This window comes from Pithys albifrons, chromosome 28 (genome assembly GCF_047495875.1).
Source record: "Pithys albifrons albifrons isolate INPA30051 chromosome 28, PitAlb_v1, whole genome shotgun sequence".
Classification (NCBI taxonomy): Eukaryota; Metazoa; Chordata; class Aves; order Passeriformes; family Thamnophilidae; genus Pithys; species Pithys albifrons.
In genome coordinates, this window is record NC_092485.1 from 4,826,037 (window position 1) to 4,844,019 (window position 17,983).

The following is a 17,983-nucleotide window of genomic DNA, read 5'->3' on the forward strand; positions in this document are numbered from 1 at the left end:
GGGTGGGGCTGTGGGCGGGGCCTGATCGCTTATTAGGGGTGCGGTCAAAGAGCGCGATCTCAGTAGAGGGGCGGGGCTACAGGCCGGGTCAGGGTAGTGATTGGTCCGATTGGTGGTGGGCGTGGTTATGGGCGGGATCACAGCGATGGGCGTGGCCCGCGTGGCTCGCAGGTGTCCCCCGAGTCCAGTCACAGTCACTGCGGTTGGAAGGGACACCTGGACATGACCCAGAGCAACGTCCCTGCCCAGGCAGGGCCACCTGGAGCAGGTGACAAACTCATCCAGGTGGGTTTGGGTGTCCCCAGACAAGGGGACTCCACGGCCCTGAGCTGCTGTTCCAGGCTCTGCCACCGGTTCCTGCTGGGTGTGGCTGTGCAGCAGCTGGGGGGGCTGAAGCAGATGTTGGGAATGGCCTTTCTGGTGTGGTTGAGGTGGTTGTGTTGTCCCTAACTCTGCTTTCCTGTCCTGCTGGTTCTCCCCCCACCTGGCACTGGGCACACTGGTGTCCTCAGGGACTGTCACAACGTGGTTATGGCATGAGAGGGGCAGGAGATGCATCTGAGGAGCTCAGTCCATGGTTTGCCTTCACAGGGATCAGGAGAACTGAAAGCAGCACCAGAAAAGTCCTTTTTTTACATGAAAGGAGAGTGCCAAGGAGAGACCCCGATGTGTGAGGACCCAGAAGAGCTGAGAGCTGCTGTCAGGGGAGCAGAGCAGCTCCCAGGCTCTGACGCCCTTCTTGTATTTGACTTCTGGTTAATTAAAGGCCAACTCCTCTCTCCTGTGCCAAGTTCCCGAGCTTTTGCAAACATCTGGGAGGGAATTGGGTGCTTGCACAAACACAGAATGAGCGTCAGGGGTTGGAGCCAGGCAGGGTGCCCTTTCCACGTGGCTCTGCCAGCACCTCTCGAGCTGGTATTTGGTGCCTGCAGGCTCAGCTGGGCTCGTGCCCTGCTGTGATACCCCCACGTTCTGCCACATCAGGGCCTCACCTGCTGGTCTCGAGCTGCCCTTGAGCTGGTACAGGGAGGAGTGTTGAGCTGTGCCCAAAACAAGGGCAGGGAAAGGAGGTGAAGTGTTTTCCCTGCCCTGTGGAGGGCAGGTTTGTACAGCAGAGAGGTTGTTCTCTGTCCCTGAAGTGCTTCTCTGGAGGTAACTCTGGGAAGGAAGAAGCTGGAGAGGTGGGGATGGGTTTGATGTCCTTCTGCAAGGGGTGGTAGAAGCATCTCTGGATGAGACACCAAACTCCTGTGTGAGACACAGAAGCTCCTGGTGACAGTGTCACCTCCTGGTGACAGTGTTGAGTGGCTGGAGATGCTGATGTTGGTGGCTGTTCTTCCCTAGTGCAGTGACCGGAGCTCTTCCAGCTTTGTTGAAGTCACAGCAGTGAAAGGAGCAAAGGAGATGAAAATCTTTGGTTTATTCTTAATCTGGAATATTTAGGGCTGCTCCTGCTGCCTCTGAAGGAGATGCTGACACAATGGAGATGGGTGGGGCAGGGCACTGTCCACCACAGAGGTTCTCTGGAGCACTGGGGGTCTCCACGAGGACCTTGTTTCTCCTGCTGTTGTTCAGGGGCCACAACCCAGCCCAGGACCTGATGCTGTACAAGCACTAAAGAGAAAAGTCCTTTCCCCCCACACTTTTGGTCCCTCACAAACAGAGAAAGGTTCCCAGCGTGCAGAAACACAACTAAAGCTGGGGTTTGGATCCTGCCCTGTGGAAACAAGGCAGGCAGCAGCTGAAGGACGGCTCCTGGCCAGGCTCCAGCCTCAGGCAAGCAGGGAACCAGAGCTGCTGGAGCTGCTGCTGTGCTCCCAAAGGGCTGGGAGAACATCTGCATCGCTGCCTTTCCAATCCCCAGGCGGCAGAGCAGGGGACACCAACAGCTGGAGCTGCTCATCTCCACATCCAGGCTCTCCCAAAGCTCTGGCAGGGCTGGGCTCTGCATCCTGCCTTCAACTCCTCCATCCGCAGCTCCTGAGTGGGAAGGTGTGGAGAGGCTGAAGGGAAAGTCACTGCCTGCAGTGCAGGGTTTCTTCTGAGTGCAGGTGTGGGAGACCTGCACCCTCATGCTGAGTGTTTGGAGAGAGGTGTCCCCTCTGGGGAGGGAAGGAGCTTTCCCAAGGATCAGCTGGAGACCTGGAGCTGTTTTAGGTGCTCCCAGGAGAGGGAAGGAGCTTTCCCAAGGATCAGCTGGAGAGCTGGAACTGCTTTAGGTGCTCCCAGGAGAGGGAAGGAGCTTTCCCAAGGATCAGCTGGAGATCTGAGGCTGCTCTGGGTGCTCCCAGGAGAGGGAAGGAGCTTTCCCAAGGATCAGCTGGAGATCTGGAGCTGCCCTGGGTGCTCCCAGTGCTGCCCTGGCCTGGCCAGGTGTGCCCAGCAGGAAGCACAGCCCAGGTGTGTGTGCTGCTGGAGCTCTGGGGATGAGCAGGAGCACAGGTATTGCCAGAGCTTATTTTGGGCTGCCTTTTGTTTCAGAGGCTTCTTGCCTGCCTCGGAATTTACTTCATGCCCTCTTTGCTCCAGGGCTCTCTGGGGAGGCCACGTGCCAACGTGACTCATGCCCGTCTCGTGCTTTCATCTGTCCCCCTTTGCTCTTCTCTCTGGCTCCAGACTCTCTCCCAGCACTCCCTCTTTGCTCTGGACCTGCCCCATCCTGCCTCCCAGCCCAAGGCAACAGGGAGCTCACACCTTTCCAAACTGTGGGGCAACAAGAGCCGTGTCTCATCCTCACTCTGAGGCCTTCTCTGTTCTCCTGAGAGCCCACTCTGCTCCTGGGGTGCATCTGCTGGGGAAGACAGGGCTGGGAGGGCTGGAGTGGGGATTTGCAGCTCACCTGGTTTGGTTTGCCATTTCTTTAAAAAAACCACAAAGGGAGAGGAGGGAGTTTTATAAAATAAACCACCCCAGATCCGTATCTCTTGAGCTGTGGGTGTTGGAGTCTCACCTGCTTCCCTCTGGGGACTTTGGATGGCTCACAAGGTTTACTGGAGGCTCTGTAATTACCTCTCCTTTGCTCCAGTGAGGATGTTACTCCACAGAAATGCTCATTGTGGAAGTAAGATGTGATCTGTGGCAGCAGGAGGGATGAGGATCATTCTGTCTCCCCAAAAAAGCAACCAGGGCTGCCAAGAGGTGCCACTTGTGTCCCCAAGGCTGCTGGGTGAGGACCTGGCTGTGCCTCAGGTGGTGCTGCAAGTGAGCAGGGCCATGTGCCTGCCATGGATTCCCTGCTGGAGGGGTGGGAATGGGAGGGACTGGTTGCTGGAAGCCAAAAGGCTGTCGTGTTGCTAAGCAGAGCTTTTTAAGAAATTCCTGCAGGCAGACAGGAGTTGTAGCAGGGCAGACGTGGGAGAGCACAAAGAGAAATTCAGGCAACGGTTCTAAATTTGCAGCTGGGCTCTGGATTTAGCAGGAGAGCAGAGCAGAGCCCTCCCTGCTCGGCAGCACGAGTGGCAGCACTGCCACCCTGAGCTGCCCACGGGGAGCTCGTGCTGCTGCTCCTGCTGGGGATGAGCTGAGGGCACTGCAAACCCACAGCCCCTGTGGAAATACAGCTCTGAGATGCAGAATAGCATTAGGGGGCTCAATTTTTTTTTTCCCCTCTAAGAAAATCAGAACTGGATTTTTCTTAATGATTGTGCCTTGCAGAGTTCAGTTTTGCTGGGGGTAAATGCAATTCTTGGAGTAGTTTCTGTTTCTCACAGTGGTTCAGCAGAAGGATTTGGCTTGAGGAAGGAGAAAACCAGAGCTTGAGTTTTCTTAGGAGAACAGGGAAGGGCCTTTGCAGGAATGGGATTGAACAGGCTGGAAAAAAGGCAAAGAAGGTCAATTTGAGCTCCTCCACTGCCACCAACTGGACCAGATCCTGGCCCTGAGTGACAAAAGGTGGGAGCTGGTAGTGGGATACAGCCTGAGAAGGTTGGCAGCCCTCTGGGCAAAGGGGTGACCCTCAGGTGTCTCTGCAGCCCTTCCAAAGCTGGAAGGAAAAGGGACAGGAGTGCTGGGTTGGACCACACGTGTCCCAGGACACGGTTCAAGCTCTTCTGGAGCCAGCACTGAGCACAAAACACATTTCCCTGCAAAGGTGGGGGTGATCCTGGCTTTGTGCTGCAGGAGCTCCCCCCGATGCTCTGCCTGGGGAGCTGCCCTGGGGACTGAGGGGTTAATGAACAAACAAGCTCAATTAAAACAGCTGGCTGGGCTTGACTTACTCCTTCATAATCAGCTTTCTAAGGAGGCACAAGTGCACTCCCAGGGAGGCTGGAGCAGGGAAGAAACATCTCCATGTGGGAATGAGGCTGAGGAGTGAGTGCCCTTTGCCTGTCACTGGCCCTGCTGGGCTCGGTGACCCCAACCCCGGGCTGGGTGTCTGTCCTTAGCATGGACTTGGCTGTTTGCTGGGATGCACCTTTCCTAGGAGCTGCTCTCCACTGCCCTTGCAGGTAAACCACTTTGCTTTCTGATGTTTGCCCAAGTTGCTTTGCTGGGGGAAGGTTTCCAGCTGCTGGGATGAACTCCCCGTGGGAGGGGAGGGGGGTGATGGTGTCCAGTGAGCTGTGACGTTCCCTGTGTGATCCAGGAACTGGGCAGTGGTACAGAAAAGGCTTATCCTTCCCTGCTTCCCTAGAAAATCCACCCAGATAAAGCTTCTTTTGGTGTAGAAAGAACATGGTGGGAGGAGGGGGGGAATCAGAGCCGTGATTCGACATCAACAGATCTGTGCTCGTTTTGGCAACGTTGGGTCTTTGCTGTGAATTGCTGTGAGTTCCCCCCAGTTGGAGCTTCACAGCTCCTTGCTGAGGGAGCTGAGGGAGCTTCTCACCTCTGCTATTTCAGACACAAAAACAGGCTCTGAGATGGAGCTCCAGGTGCCACATCAATGGTCTCTGCCCTGTGGTTTCCAGCTGTGATGGGTCAGGCGAGGAGAACCAGTGAGGTTTCTGAGAGTTGTGTCAGGAATTTTAGTCAGGATGTGGGAACCTCACAAGGGGAGTTGTGCATTCAGTAGGAGAAGGGCTGTGTAACACAGTGGGAACTCGTTTGACAGCGTTGTGTAATAACCAGAGCTCCTCTGCTGCACAGCTTTAGGGCTAAACTTTCACAAGCACCTGAAACCACCTCTGAGCTGCTCTGAGTCGGGGAGAGGAGCCCTTCTGAACAAAATTCCAGCCTTTCTCCTCCAATCCTGCTCCTCACTGAGCAGTTCTCACGTAACTGGGTAATTCTGCTTTTTCCTGGAATGAAATACCAGCTGTACCTTTGAGTATCAACAGCTATTGTATGATCTGGGCATTGCACGTCCTGTTTGGCAAAGTATTAAACTCTGGAGCCTTGGACTTGCCCCAGTGAAATATTGAGGGGGAATGGAAGGTTTATGGGCTGGATCAGTCCCCCTGTGCCTGCTGGAGATGCTGAACTTCCTTTCTCCCTCTTACCTGCCCTGAAGGTGCAGTGACAGGACGGGGGGGCTCTTGATTCCACAGGCTCCATACCTTGGTCTGTCCTATATCCTTCCCCTGGGGATGTCTAAGATGGGAACGAGCCCACACTGGATTGGAAACACAGAGCAGCAGGAGCAGCACAAAGTGGGAGTTGCACACAGCAGGAACTGTATTAACCCTCTATAAGAGATGCTTTGGATTGTCAGTGGAGTCACCCCAGTGATGCAGCTGGAGCTGAGCCCCTTTAGGTCCTCGGGGTGCTGGGCTGGAGCTGATTTTTGTGTGCTGTCCCTCTCCCAGGGCAGCCTGGGCTGTCTCTTTGGATTCAGCTCCTCTGCTGCTTCCTGAGCACTAAGGAAATCTGGAATTTTGGGGTGTGCTGGTGGATTTTGCTCGTGGCAAGTGGAAACAAAGCTGGGGAGAGTCTGGAGTTGTGTTGGTTCACTGGGAGCTCTTTGTCTTCCAGAACATGTCTGGACCCCCCTGGAGCCTGGCAGGTGCTGCCAGACAGGTCTGTGGGATCTGTGGGATCCTGGGTTGTGTGAAATGCTCCTTTTTGGAGCTGGGTCCTGCTCCCCCTCTGCACTGAGTGCCCCCAGACAGCACCGTGGGGTTTCCAGCAGGAGCTCCAGGAGACCCAGCTGGGTTTGGGAGCACTCCCTGTGCCACCCCAGGTGCTGGTCCTGAATGAGCTCTGTTTGAGGTGCACACACACATGTTGGCAAACCTCCCACCTCTGGCTCTTCAGGAAGAGTCTGAGAGGGCTTGGCTTTATTTTCCTCTTTGGTTTTTTGCCTCTGTGTGGGAGATGGAAGTCCAGGCTTTATCCAGAGCCTGGCAGGGAGCAGGGATGGGCACAGGGAAGAGCTCAGGGGGGTTGTCAGCAGGTCTGGCTCTTTGTGGAGGGTTGGTTGGGTTTGACTCCTCTGCAGAGCAGGGAGAGGTGAGGAGGGAACTGCTCAGTGCCAGGGGAAAGGGGCTGAGCTGTTCCTGGGTCAGTGTTCCTGGCTTGGGCATTCCCAAGGGAAAAGCAGTGCTGATAAAGGGAAGTGCTCTGTGGAAATAATGACTGATGCTTTCCACAGGAAGAGGAAAAATGTACAAGCTTTCACTTCAGAGGGGTTGAATTACTTTGAAAGCTGAAGAAACTAACTCTGGATGTTGGTGGAGGATTTTTGGTGCCTTTTTCTCCTTTCCTTTCCCTCCCTGCCTGGTCTCCCTCAGTGTTTCTTCATTTGAAAGTGGAGCTGGGAAAAACAGGAACTTATCTACAGCATTTTAAAATAAAATTAACTTCTGTAAATGAATAAATAAGGATCAGCTTGGCTGAAAACTTCCTCTCTTCCCATGACAAAGAGCCTTGGGGGAAACCCCTGCACTTTATCCCTGGAGTCAAAAGACACCTCAAGTCCTGAACTCTCTTTCTCTGCTTTCATGTCCCTTCTGTTTCCCTGTGACTGCACAGAAAGTTCAGATAAATGGATTGTGAAATGCAGGATCGTGTTCCTGAAATCACAAACCTCCTTGTGCTTCATTTGGCTCCAAATGGGATGAGGTGAGCTGGTAAAAATGGGGAATTTCCTTCCCAGAAGCAGCACTGAAGGCAGCTGGAGCTGCTCAGGCTTAACCAGGAGCTGAGCTCCCACTCCTGAATGATGGTAATTCCCAACCCACCCCATCCCGGGCTGGGTGGGGAGGCACAGATGAAATGAGCAGGCACTTTGTGGTGTCTCAGGTAACCTTTCACCAGGCTGTGTCTGGGAAACGGGAGCTGCGTGTCTTGGCACGAAGGGCTGCTCCAGAATCCTCTTCTCCTTTGCCAAAGGGTGGGAATGCCACGGAGAGGCAGCGAGGGCCCAGCCAGGGCTGGCTCTTTGGATCCAGGGCTGGGTTGTTTGGATCCAGATGTTGGATTGTTTGGATCCAGGGCTGGGTTGTTTGGACCCAGATGTTGGATTGTTTGGATCCAGGGCTGGGCTCTTTGGATCCAGATGTTGGATTGTTTGGATCCAGATGTTGGATTGTTTGGATCCAGGGATGGGTTGTTTGGATCCAGGGATGGGTTGTTTGGATCCAGGCGTTTTGTATTTTGGATCCAGAGGTGGGTGAGATGTTTGGATCCAGGGATTTGGTTATTTGGTTCAAGGCTGGGGTGGGTTGTTTGGATCCAGGTGTTGGGTTGTTTGGATCCAGGGGTGGGTTTTTTGGATCCAGGCATTTTGTATTTTGGATCCAGAGGTGGGTGGGTTGTTTGGATCCAGCAATTTGGGTGTTCAGATCCAGGGATTTGGTTATTGGGATCCAGAGGCTGGGGTGGGTTGTTTGGATCCAGAGGTTGGGGTGGGTTGTTTGGATCCAGATGTTGGATTGTTTGGATCCAGGCATTTTGTATTTTGGATTCAGAGGTGGGTGGGTTGTTTGGATCCAGGGATTTGGGTGTTTGGATCCAGGTGTTGGATTGTTTGGATCCAGGTGTTGGATTGTTTGGATCCAGGTGTTGGATTGTTTGGATCCAGGGGTGGGTTTTTTGGATCCAGGCATTTTGTATTTTGGATCCAGAGGTGGGTGGGTTGTTTGGATCCAGCAATTTGGGTGTTCAGATCCAGGGATTTGGTTATTTGGATCCAGGGGTGGGTTGGGTTACTTGGATCCAGTGGTTGGGTGGGTTTTTTTGGATCCAGGGATTTGGTTATTGGGATCCAGAGGTTGGTGAGATTTTTGGATCCAGAGGTTGGGTTGGGTTACTTGGATCCAGAGATTTGGTTTCTTGGATCCAGGGGTGGGTTGTTTGAATCCAGAGGTGGGATTTTCAGATCCACATGGTGGGTTGGTTGGATCCAGAGGCTGGTGGGTTGGTTGGATCCAAGGATTTGGTATTTTTGGATCCAGGGATTTGTTGTTTGGATCCAGAGGCTGCTGGATCTCAGCACTCTGTTGGCTGTACCCAGCACTCCCCTGGCTGCATCCAAGGCAGTTCTTTAATTACGTTTTAACCACTTTGCTGCACTCCAGCCCTGCACCCGCCAGGGCCGTGCTGGGGGGTCCCCTCCGTGTCCCCCCCGTCCCCTCTGTCTCTGGGGGTCCCCTGTCCCTGTCCCCAGCTGTCTGTCCCCCTCGGGCTGGGTCGGGCTCTGTCCCCACCGTGTCTGGGGGTCCCCCCGTGTTTCCTGTCCCTGGGTGTCTGTCCCTCTGTCCCCTGTCCCTGTCCTCCTGTGTCCCTGTCCCCTCTCCTCAGGCCTCCCTGTCCCCGTGTCCCTGTCCCGCAGTCCCCGGCTGTCTGTCCCCTGTCCCTGTGTGTCTGCCCCTGTCCCCATGTCCCTGTCCCTTGTCCCTGTCGGTCCCCATGTCCCTGTCCCCAGGCCTCTCCCCCTCAGCCCTGGGCCGGGTCGGGCTCTGTGCCCGCCGTGTCTGGGGGTCCCTCCGCAGTCCCGGGGTCCCCGTCCCCCTGTCCCCAAGTCCCCGTCCCCCTGTCCCCAAGTCCCCGTCCCCCTGTCCCCATATCCCTGTCCCCAGGCCTCTCCCCATCAGCCCTGGGCCGGGTCGGGCTCTGTGCCCGCCGTGTCTGGGGGTCCCCCTGCAGTCCCCCTGTCCCTGTCCCATTGTCCCTGTCCCCATGTCCTCTCTCTCTCTCCCCAGGCCTCCCCTCCCCTCCTCGCCCCGGGTCTCGCTCTGTGACCCCGCCGGCGGGCTCTGCCATCTCCGGGGGTCCCCCCGCAGTCCCCCGTCCCCTGTCCCCTGTCCCACTGTCCCTGTCCCCGTGTCCCCTGTCCCCTGTTCCCCTCTCTCTCCCCAGGCCTCCCCTCCCGTCCCCGCCCCGGGTCTCGCTCTGTGGCTGCGCCTGTGGGCCCCGCCGTGTCTGGGGGTCCCCCCGTGTCTGTCCCTGTCCCTGTCCTCGTCCCTGTCCCTATGTCCCCGTGTCTGTCCCTGTCCCTGTCCCTGCCCCTGCCCCTGTTCCTGTCCCTGTGTCCCTGTCCCCATGTCCCCTCTCCCCTCCCGTCCCCGCCCCGGGTCTCGCTCTGTGGCCGCGCCTGTGGGCCCCGCCGTGTCTGAGGGTCCCCCCGTGTCTGTCCCTGTGTCCCTGTCTCTGTTCCTGTCCCTGTGTCCCTGTCCCCATGTCCCCTCTCCCCTCCCGTCCCCGCCCCGGGTCTCGCTCTGTGGCCGTGCCCTGAAGGCCTCGCCGTGTCTGGGGGTCCCCCCGTGTCTGTCCCTGTCCCCATGTCCCCTGTCCCCATGTCCCCTCTCCCCTCCCGTCCCCGCCCCGGGTCTCGCTCTGTGGCCGCGCCCTGAAGGCCCCCCCGGGCCGCGCCCTCCCATTGGCCCGCGGCCCCCCCCGCGCCGCGCCGCGATTGGCCCCCGCACGCGCGCCGTGGGCGGAAGCGGCGCTACGGCGGCCGCGGAGGGTCAGCGGCCCCGCCGTGCGTGGAACGCGGGATGCGGCCCCGGCGCCCGGCCCGGGCATGAGGGACGGCGGGGCCGCCGCGCCCAACACCGGCATCGCCACCGGCACCGCTCGGCACCGCCCGGCACCGCCTCCGGCACCGCCACCCGCCGCGCTCCTCCTCGGTGAGCGCCGGGCCGCGCGGGAGCGGGTGCGGGAGAGCGGCCGCGGGGTGCCCGCACAGAGCCCCGCAACGGCGGGACCGGCGGGGACGGAGCAGCGAGCGGGGCCCGCAGGGAGCGGGCGGGGTGGGGTCCGGGGCGGCGAGCGGGGCCGCTGGCCGGCGGTTTGGATGCGGGGCTGGTGGGATGGAGGGGCTGGTTGGCTGGAGCCAGGGGGGCTTTGGATCCAGGAGTTCAGTGGGATCCAGGAGTTGGTTGGATCCAGGAGTTGGTCAGTGGGATCCAGGGATTGTTTGGATCCAGGGGGTTTTGGATCCAAGAGTTCATCAGTGGGATCCTGGAATTGTTTGGGTACAAGGGTTGATCAGTGGGATCCAGGGATTGTTTGGATACAAGGGTTGATCAGTGGGATCCAGGGATTGTTTGGATCCAGAGGATTTTGGATCCAAGAGTTCATCAGTGGGATCCCAGAGTTGTTTGGATACAAGGGTTGATCAGTGGGATCCAGGGATTGTTTGAATCCAGGGGGTTTTGGATCCAGGAGTTCAGTGGCATCCAGGAGTTGGTTGGATCCAGTGGTTGGTTGGATCCTGGAGTTGGTCAGTGGAATCCAGGGATTGTTTGAGTACAAGGGTTGAGCAGTGGGATCCAGGGGTTGTTTGGGTCCAAGATTTGGTCAGTGGGATCCAGCAGTTGTTTGCCTGGATCCAGGTTCATCAGTGGGATCCAGGGGTTGTTTTGGTCCAAGGGTTGGTCAGTGGGATCCAGCAGGTGTTTGGATCCAGTGTTTTTTGGGATCCCAGCATTGGCTGGTTGGATCCAGGCCCTGGTTAGATGGATTCAGTGGTTGTTGGGATCCCAGGGTTGGTTGGCTGGCTGGAGCCAGGGGTTCTTTGGATCCAGGGGTTGGTTGGATTTAGGGGCTGGTTTGTTGGATCCAGGCATTGATTTGATCCAGGGGTTGTTGGGATCCAGTGGGTTTTGGGATCCCAGGGTTGGTTGGTTGTATCCAGTGGTTATTTGGATTCAGGGACTGGTTAGTTGGACTCAATGGTTGTTTGGATCCAAGAGTTGGTCAGTGGGATCAAGGGACTGGTTGGATCCAGGGATTGTTTGGAATCAGAGTGGGTTGGCTGCTTGGATCCAGGGATTGTTTGGAATCAGGGTGGGTTGGCTGGTTTGGATCCAGGGATTGTTTGGAATCAGGATGAGTTGGCTGGTTGGATCCAGGGATTGTTTGGAATCAGGGTGGGTTAGCTGGTTGGATCCAGGGGCTGGTTGGATCCAGGGGCTGGTTGGATCCAGAGGCTGGTTGGATCCCAGGCTGGGTTGGCTGGTTGGATCCCAGGCTGGGTTGCCTGGTTGGATCCAGGGGCTGGTTGGATCCGGGGACTGCTTGGATCCCAGGCTGGGTTGGCTGCTTGGATCCCAGGCTGGGTTGGCTGGTTGGATCTCAGGCTGGGTTGGCTGGTTGGATCCCGGGCTGGGTTGCCTGGTTGGATCCCGGGCTGGGTTGCCTGGTTGGATCCCGGGCTGGGTTGCCTGGTTGGATCCCGGGCTGGGTTGCCTGGTTGGATCCCAGGCTGGGTTGCCTGGTTGGATCCCAGGCTGGGTTGCCTGGTTGGATCCCAGGCTGGGTTGCCTGGTTGCATCCAAGGTTTGCTGCTGTTTTCCAATTCCTCACCCTACCACTATTTTTTTCCCAATCCTCCTGCACTCCTGGGTGTGAGGTGGGTGGATTCCTGCCCACACCATGAGGAAGAGGAGGAGCAGGAATGCCAATCCCTCTGCTGTGCCCTGAGCACACCCCCCGTGTGCCACCCCAGGCACTGCCCCTCTGCCCCCCGTGCAGGGCTGGGCTGGCAGGAGCAGCTCCTGAGGAGCACCGGGAATGCTCTGGGGGTGTTCAGATCCGTGTCCTGCCCATCCCATTCCCCACAAACACAATCCCTGTGCCTGACACAGCAGCCTGTGCGTGATTTCTGTCGGGCTGTTTATTTTTAGGGTCTCCGTGCCTGTTTGGAGGGAATAGTTGTTCCATCTCCATAGCAACGGGGCTGAGTGGATCATAAACACTGTTCCAGGAAAGCTTTTCCAGCCTAAAGGAGACTCCTTTCCATGATCACTTCGGGATGGACACCAACCCTTTAACCTGCTGTTTGGGGTTGTTCCCAGTGGATCCTTTCCCTCAGCTGTGCCCACTGCAGGCAGTTTAATCTGCTGTTGGTAAACATCCCCCTCAGCCCTTCCTCAGGAGGCAACAAGTGTAATCAGCTTAGGAGCTTCCAGGAAATCCGTGGCTTTGTGGCTTACTGGGGGACAAGCCCATCGGTGGCACGGACTGACCGAGGGATGCTCAGAGGTGCTTTGCTTGGGAAGTTTCTCTGTCTCTCCATTTGTCCTAAACCTTCCCATGCTCTCTGTGCTCTCATCCTATAAAAGGAGAGGTGGGAAAGGGAGACTCAGAGTGTGGAAAATCAGAAGAATTAGGTGTATCCATGAAACTGTCAGTGTTGGAGTGTCAGCCAGGGGTGGAGCATCAGTGATGGAGCAGCTGCAGAAAGTACCTGAAATCTCCTTTTTCAGTTTTCTATCAAGTTAAACATTTTCAAGGGACAGCTGTGAAAGTCAAAACCATATTTGATAACAAATTGTAGGGAGATTAAAAAAAAAAACCAATCCCAAAAAGCTGTTTGGCTCATCCACTGCCAACCTGAGCCTGCAGCCATAAATCCCATGGGAATCCTGATCCCACTGTTGTCCCACATGGCTTCTTTTCTGATCCTGGTTGGCTAATTCAGAAAGGCCAGAAAATACTGAGGAGAAACTGGAAAATACTGAGGAGAAACTAGAAAATACTGAGGAGAAACTAGAAAATTCCCAGGAAAAAACTAGAAAATTCCCAGGAAAAAACTAGAAAATTCCCAGGAAAAAACTAGAAAAATCCCAGAAAAAAAAACTAGAAAAATCCCAGAAAAAAACTAGAAAATTCCCAGAAAAAAAAAACTAGAAAATTCCCAGAAAAAAAAAAAACTAGAAAATTCCCAGAAAAAAAAAAAACTAGAAAATTCCCAGAAAAAAAACTAGAAAATTCCCAGAAAAAACCCTAGAAAATTCCCAGAAAAAACCCTAGAAAATTCCCAGAAAAAACCCTAGAAAATTCCCAGAAAAAAAAAACCTAGAAAATTCCCAGAAAAAAAAAACCTAGAAAATTCCCAGAAAAAAAAAACCTAGAAAATTCCCAGAAAAAAAAAACCTAGAAAATTCCCAGAAAAAAAAAAACCTAGAAAATTCCCAGAAAAAAAAAACCTAGAAAATTCCCAGAAAAAAAAAACCTAGAAAATTCCCAGAAAAAAAAAACCTAGAAAATTCCCAGAAAAAAAAAACCTAGAAAATTCCCAGAAAAAAAAAACCTAGAAAATTCCCAGAAAAAAAAAACCTAGAAAATTCCCAGAAAAAAAAAACCTAGAAAATTCCCAGAAAAAAAAAACCTAGAAAATTCCCAGAAAAAAAACAACTAGAAAATTCCCAGAAAAAAACCTAGAAAATTCCCAGAAAAAAACCTAGAAAATTCCCAGAAAAAAACTAAGTAGAAAATTCCCAGAAAAAACTAGAAAATTCCGAGAAAAACCAAATCCCTTATTTCTCAGGAGTTAAAAAAGCTGAAACAGTTTGTTCCCGAGTCCCAAAATATTTGTTAACACTTAAAAATTTCTTGCGAAGTAACTTAATTTTTTCAGCCAGGAACCCAAAAGTTATTGCAACATTTGTTTTGAGTTTAAAAAAAAAAAAAAAGGCTTGGAGTGGGATTAGGCAATGAAAACTCTGGAGCTGCTCTTATCATAAGGACATCCTCCAGCATTTCCTTCCAGGGAACTTCCTGCCTCGGTCCCCACGACTCCTCCTGCAGAACAGGCGGCTGCTCTGGCTGCTCTGGACACCACAGGGCAGGCAATGCCAGAGCCAAGGGGAACACAGGAATTCATTGGAGGCCAGGGTGGTTTTTTCTTTCCCTTACCTGCTTTTATTCACTTATTAGAGAAGGTGTGATTTGATTAGTGCTTGGAATTTAAGGGTGGTTTGGAATTTAAGGGTGGTGTTGCAGGTGGAGAATTCTGCATCTCTAGTTTAAGTCCTTGTGAATAGTAACTTTATTCAGGCTTTTTTACCTGGTATTTCACCTGTCTGATTGTTCTGGAGAAGGATTCAATACCTTCAATACCATTCCATGCTTCCTGCCACAGCAGGGGATGTAATAGCTGATTTTTGGGCAGTAAGGGGGTTTTTTTGTCTCTCTAAAATTAATTAAAAGTGATAAAATCCTAAAAGTGCCAGGTCAGGTGAGTCACAGTCTCAGGAGCTTGGAAAGCTTTTGTGAAAGTTTTATTAGTAATGGGATTTTTCAAGTGCTGTGCTAATGAAAGTGTTGCTTGGTGGTATTTTGATAAGCTCTTAATTAGACATTTCATCAGCCATGTCCCACCTCCCTGTCCTCTCCTGAAATAAAAGGACAGAGCAGACATGTAGTGAGGGATCTATTTAGTTGTCTGGACAAAGATCCTGAAAAACCTGATCAAACTTCGAGGTTTGGACTCAGGACTTGGACCTGTGACCTCCAGAAGTCTCCTTCACCCACCTCTGTTTGTTTTCCTGGAACATCCAAGGCCTCGTGTCCACGGGAATGTTGCACAACAGAGCAGGAGTTGGTTTCCACATTCCTTCTGTTCACACACCGTGGCCATCCTAAAGTGCTGAGAAACCTGGGAATGGCTCTGCAGGGTAAAGGCTGAGCAGCTCACAGTGTTGTACTCCCACCTTTCCTGGAATTCCCTGGAGCTGAAACCTGGATTTGCTCACCTCAGTGTCTCACCTGCACCACTGGGAGGTGCCTCTTTTGGTGCCTCTTTTATATTTTGAGCTAAGGTTTCTGTGTGTGCCTGTGTTCCCTCTGCTTCCCAGTCCCCTGCTGAGGTGTCCCCTCTGTGTCACAGCTGTCACCAAGCCAGTTAAATGATGGTGGTGGTGGTGATTGTGGCCTTGCTGTGTGACTGTGACATCCTCCCTTTCCTTTGCTCCATCTTGGCCCCGTTTGGGTCCTGTCCAGGCTTTTTTCAGCCCATCTGCAGAAATCATCAGGCTCTGCAGATGCTCCTCAGGAGAGGCTGCTGGAACAACTGTGGGTGAAAGATTTCTGGGGGTAACTTGGTGTTGAGTCAAAGCACAGGAAATCTGCCAGCAGACCTTGGAGATTGGGGTTAGGACAGGCCTGAGCCCCCAGCCCAGCCCTGCTCTGCTCCCTCCTGGGGCACAGGGAGGAGTCCCTGTCCTGGGTGAACACTGGGCTTTGTTTTCATAGAATCACAGAATGGATTGGGTTGGAAAAGCCCTCCGAGATCATCAAGTCCAACCCTTGATCCAACCCCACTGTGATCACTGGTGACCACAATAGGGTTGGATCAAGACATGGTGGATTCTCACTCAGTGCCACATCCACAGAATCACAGAATCATAGAATGGATTGGGTTGGAAAAGCCCTCCCAGATCATCAAGTCCAACCCTTGGTCCAACTCCAGTCCCTTTACCAGATCATGGCACTCAGTGCCATGTCCAATCTCAGTTTTAAAACCTCCAGGGATGGGGAATCCACCCCCTCTCTGGGCAGCCCATTCCAATGCCTGAGCACTCTCTCTGGAAAGGATTTTTTCCTGCTCTCCAAGTTCAATTTCCCCTGGCAGAGCTTGAGCCCCCCTTGTCCTATTGCTGAGTGCCTGGGAGAAGAGACCAACCCACACCTGGCCAGAACTTCCCTTCAGGGAGTTCCAGCCAACTTTACCACAGTAAGTGTAGCTGCTGGGTGAGATTAGGGTGAGATTACCACGTGCCACTTCCCAAACTGCTCCTGCCCGCTGTGCCACCCCTGGGTGCAGCCTCTGCTTCCCAGGAGGGGCAGAGCCCGCGGGCTCTGCTCTCCCAGGGACCACACAGGGCTGGCTGTGGCGCAGTTGGCGAGGAGAAGTCACCGGAAAAGATCCGTATCTCACGTCCTGGCTCTGCTGTAAAGCCCAGGCTGGGAAGTCAAGGCCTCGGAGCTGCAGCAGCAGAAAGAGAGAGCTCAGCTTTGCAGCCAAACTCTGCCAGCTCCTCCGTGAACTTCAAGGGTCATCCGTAGGCGTCAGAGAAGATCTCAAGACAATAATAGTGCTCTATTTTGGCGTGCTCATTACAAAGTATAACTGCCCTCTGCCTCCAGCAACTATTTCTGCCTCGCACTCAGATGGTGCAGCAGTGGAGGGGCTGCTGTCAGAGCAGCAGTGCTGCCTCCCTGCCTCAGCTCAGACCTTTCCCTTCCTCCAGGGGCTCTCACAAGGAACACAGTGGGCTTGGACTGAGGGTTGATGATCTCACAGGTCTCCTCCAACCCAACTGATTCTCTGATTCTCTGATAACCTTCAGCAGAAAGATGGTTTGCAGTGGTGTGGTTTGTAATTATTGGTGTATTCATCCTGAAGAAAAAGCAATCAGATTTGTGCTGACAGGGAGCTGTGTGAGGAGACTGGGGCCTTTTTGTGAAATCTGAAAGAAGCTGAAATGCTGTTTGCAAATCGTGAGGGAACATTCACCATCATTAATGCAGGGTAGGAGTGGAACAGTTGGTTCCTGTCCTCATCCTCATTTCTTGAGTTTCTCCAGATCATGGGCAGAGTGTGGGGGTTTTTTTTGGTGTATCTTTGAAACAAAAGGACAAGAGGATCTTCTGAATTGTGTCAGTGCAGGAGGGGTTTGAGTGTGTGGCCATGAGAGTGGCCATGGTGTGGATCCCCTTCTCCAGGGCACCTGAGGATGTTTTGCAAAGCTGGGGCAGCACAAGGGGCTTGATCCACTTCCCATCCCTGTGGTTGCAAAGGGAAGGCTTGGGAGGAGCAGCCACTGCCTCCTGCCCCAGGTGCTGCAGGAGGAACAACCTTTCCAAGGTGTTGGTTCTCAGACAAAGAGAAGGGCTCAGCTCGCCTGTACTGGTTGTAATTTTACATCTTGTGTGATGTTTTTTTACTATTCTGCTTTTTCCTGAAGAAACAGGAGTTCTTTGATGTGTTCTTATGCTGTATCAAAGCAGCTTTTGTGCTAAAGTTAAATGAGGTGTCTTGGTTCACAGCACGGTGGTGTCTCCCATGTACAGGTTATGCTTTCCCAGGGAACAGCTGCTCCTGCCTCTGAGGGGACAACATAGAATAGAATCATAGGATCAACTGGGTTGGAAAAGACCTCCCAGATCATCGAGTCCAACCCTTGGGCCAACTCCAGTCCCTTTACCAGATCATGACACTCAGTGCCATGGCCAATCTCAGTTGAAAAACCTCCAGGGATGGGGAATCCACCCCCTCTCTGGGCAGCCCATTCCAATCCCTGAGCACTCTCTCTGCAAAGAATTTTTCCTGCTCTCCAAGTTCAATTTCCCCTGGCAGAGCTTGAGCCCATCGTGCCCCCTTGTCCTATTGCTGAGTGCCTGGGAGAAGAGACCAACCCCCACCTGGCCAGAACTTCCCTTCAGGCAGTTCCAGACAGTGCTGAGGTCACCTCTGAGCCTCCTCTTCTCCAGGCTAAACACCCCCAGCTCCCTCAGCCTCTCCCCACAGCACTTGTGCTCCAGGCCCTTCTCCAGCCTCGTTGCTCTTCTCTGGACCTGCTCCAGCCCCTGGGATTCCATGGCTTTGACCAGCATGGGGGGATGTTTTCTGGCCTTTCCCTTTGTATAAAATCTTCAGGAAAAACTCCCCATTCCATTGAGGTATCCCTGAGGTTCCATTGAGGGATCTCTGTTGTTTCCTGAAGGTGCACACAGTAAACACTTCAGAAAGAGGAATATGTGCCATATAACCCATCCATGACCAATTCCACAGTGCTCCACAACAGCCAAGGACTGAGACTTCTCCCCCCTGTTACTGTGTCTAACACAAGACTTAAAGCTGAGGGTACTC

The 17,983-nt window shown here is 53.7% G+C and overlaps 1 protein-coding gene across 3 annotated transcripts in view; it reads left to right on the forward strand.

Annotated features, from left to right (window-relative positions):
• The first annotated feature begins 170 nt into the window (after positions 1-170).
• Positions 171-17,983, forward strand: part of ELK4 (ETS transcription factor ELK4) — a 33,297-nt gene continuing 15,484 nt past the window's right edge. The window contains exon 1 of one of the 3 annotated variants that reach the window (XM_071578835.1): positions 171-285. In XM_071578835.1, coding sequence (XP_071434936.1) covers positions 223-285 — 63 coding nt within the window. In that variant the 5' untranslated portion in view covers positions 171-222. Of the gene's footprint in view, positions 286-4,280; positions 4,449-9,837; positions 10,011-17,983 lie in introns of those variants that run through there. The other 2 variants (XM_071578837.1, XM_071578836.1) reach the window with 2 other exon arrangements.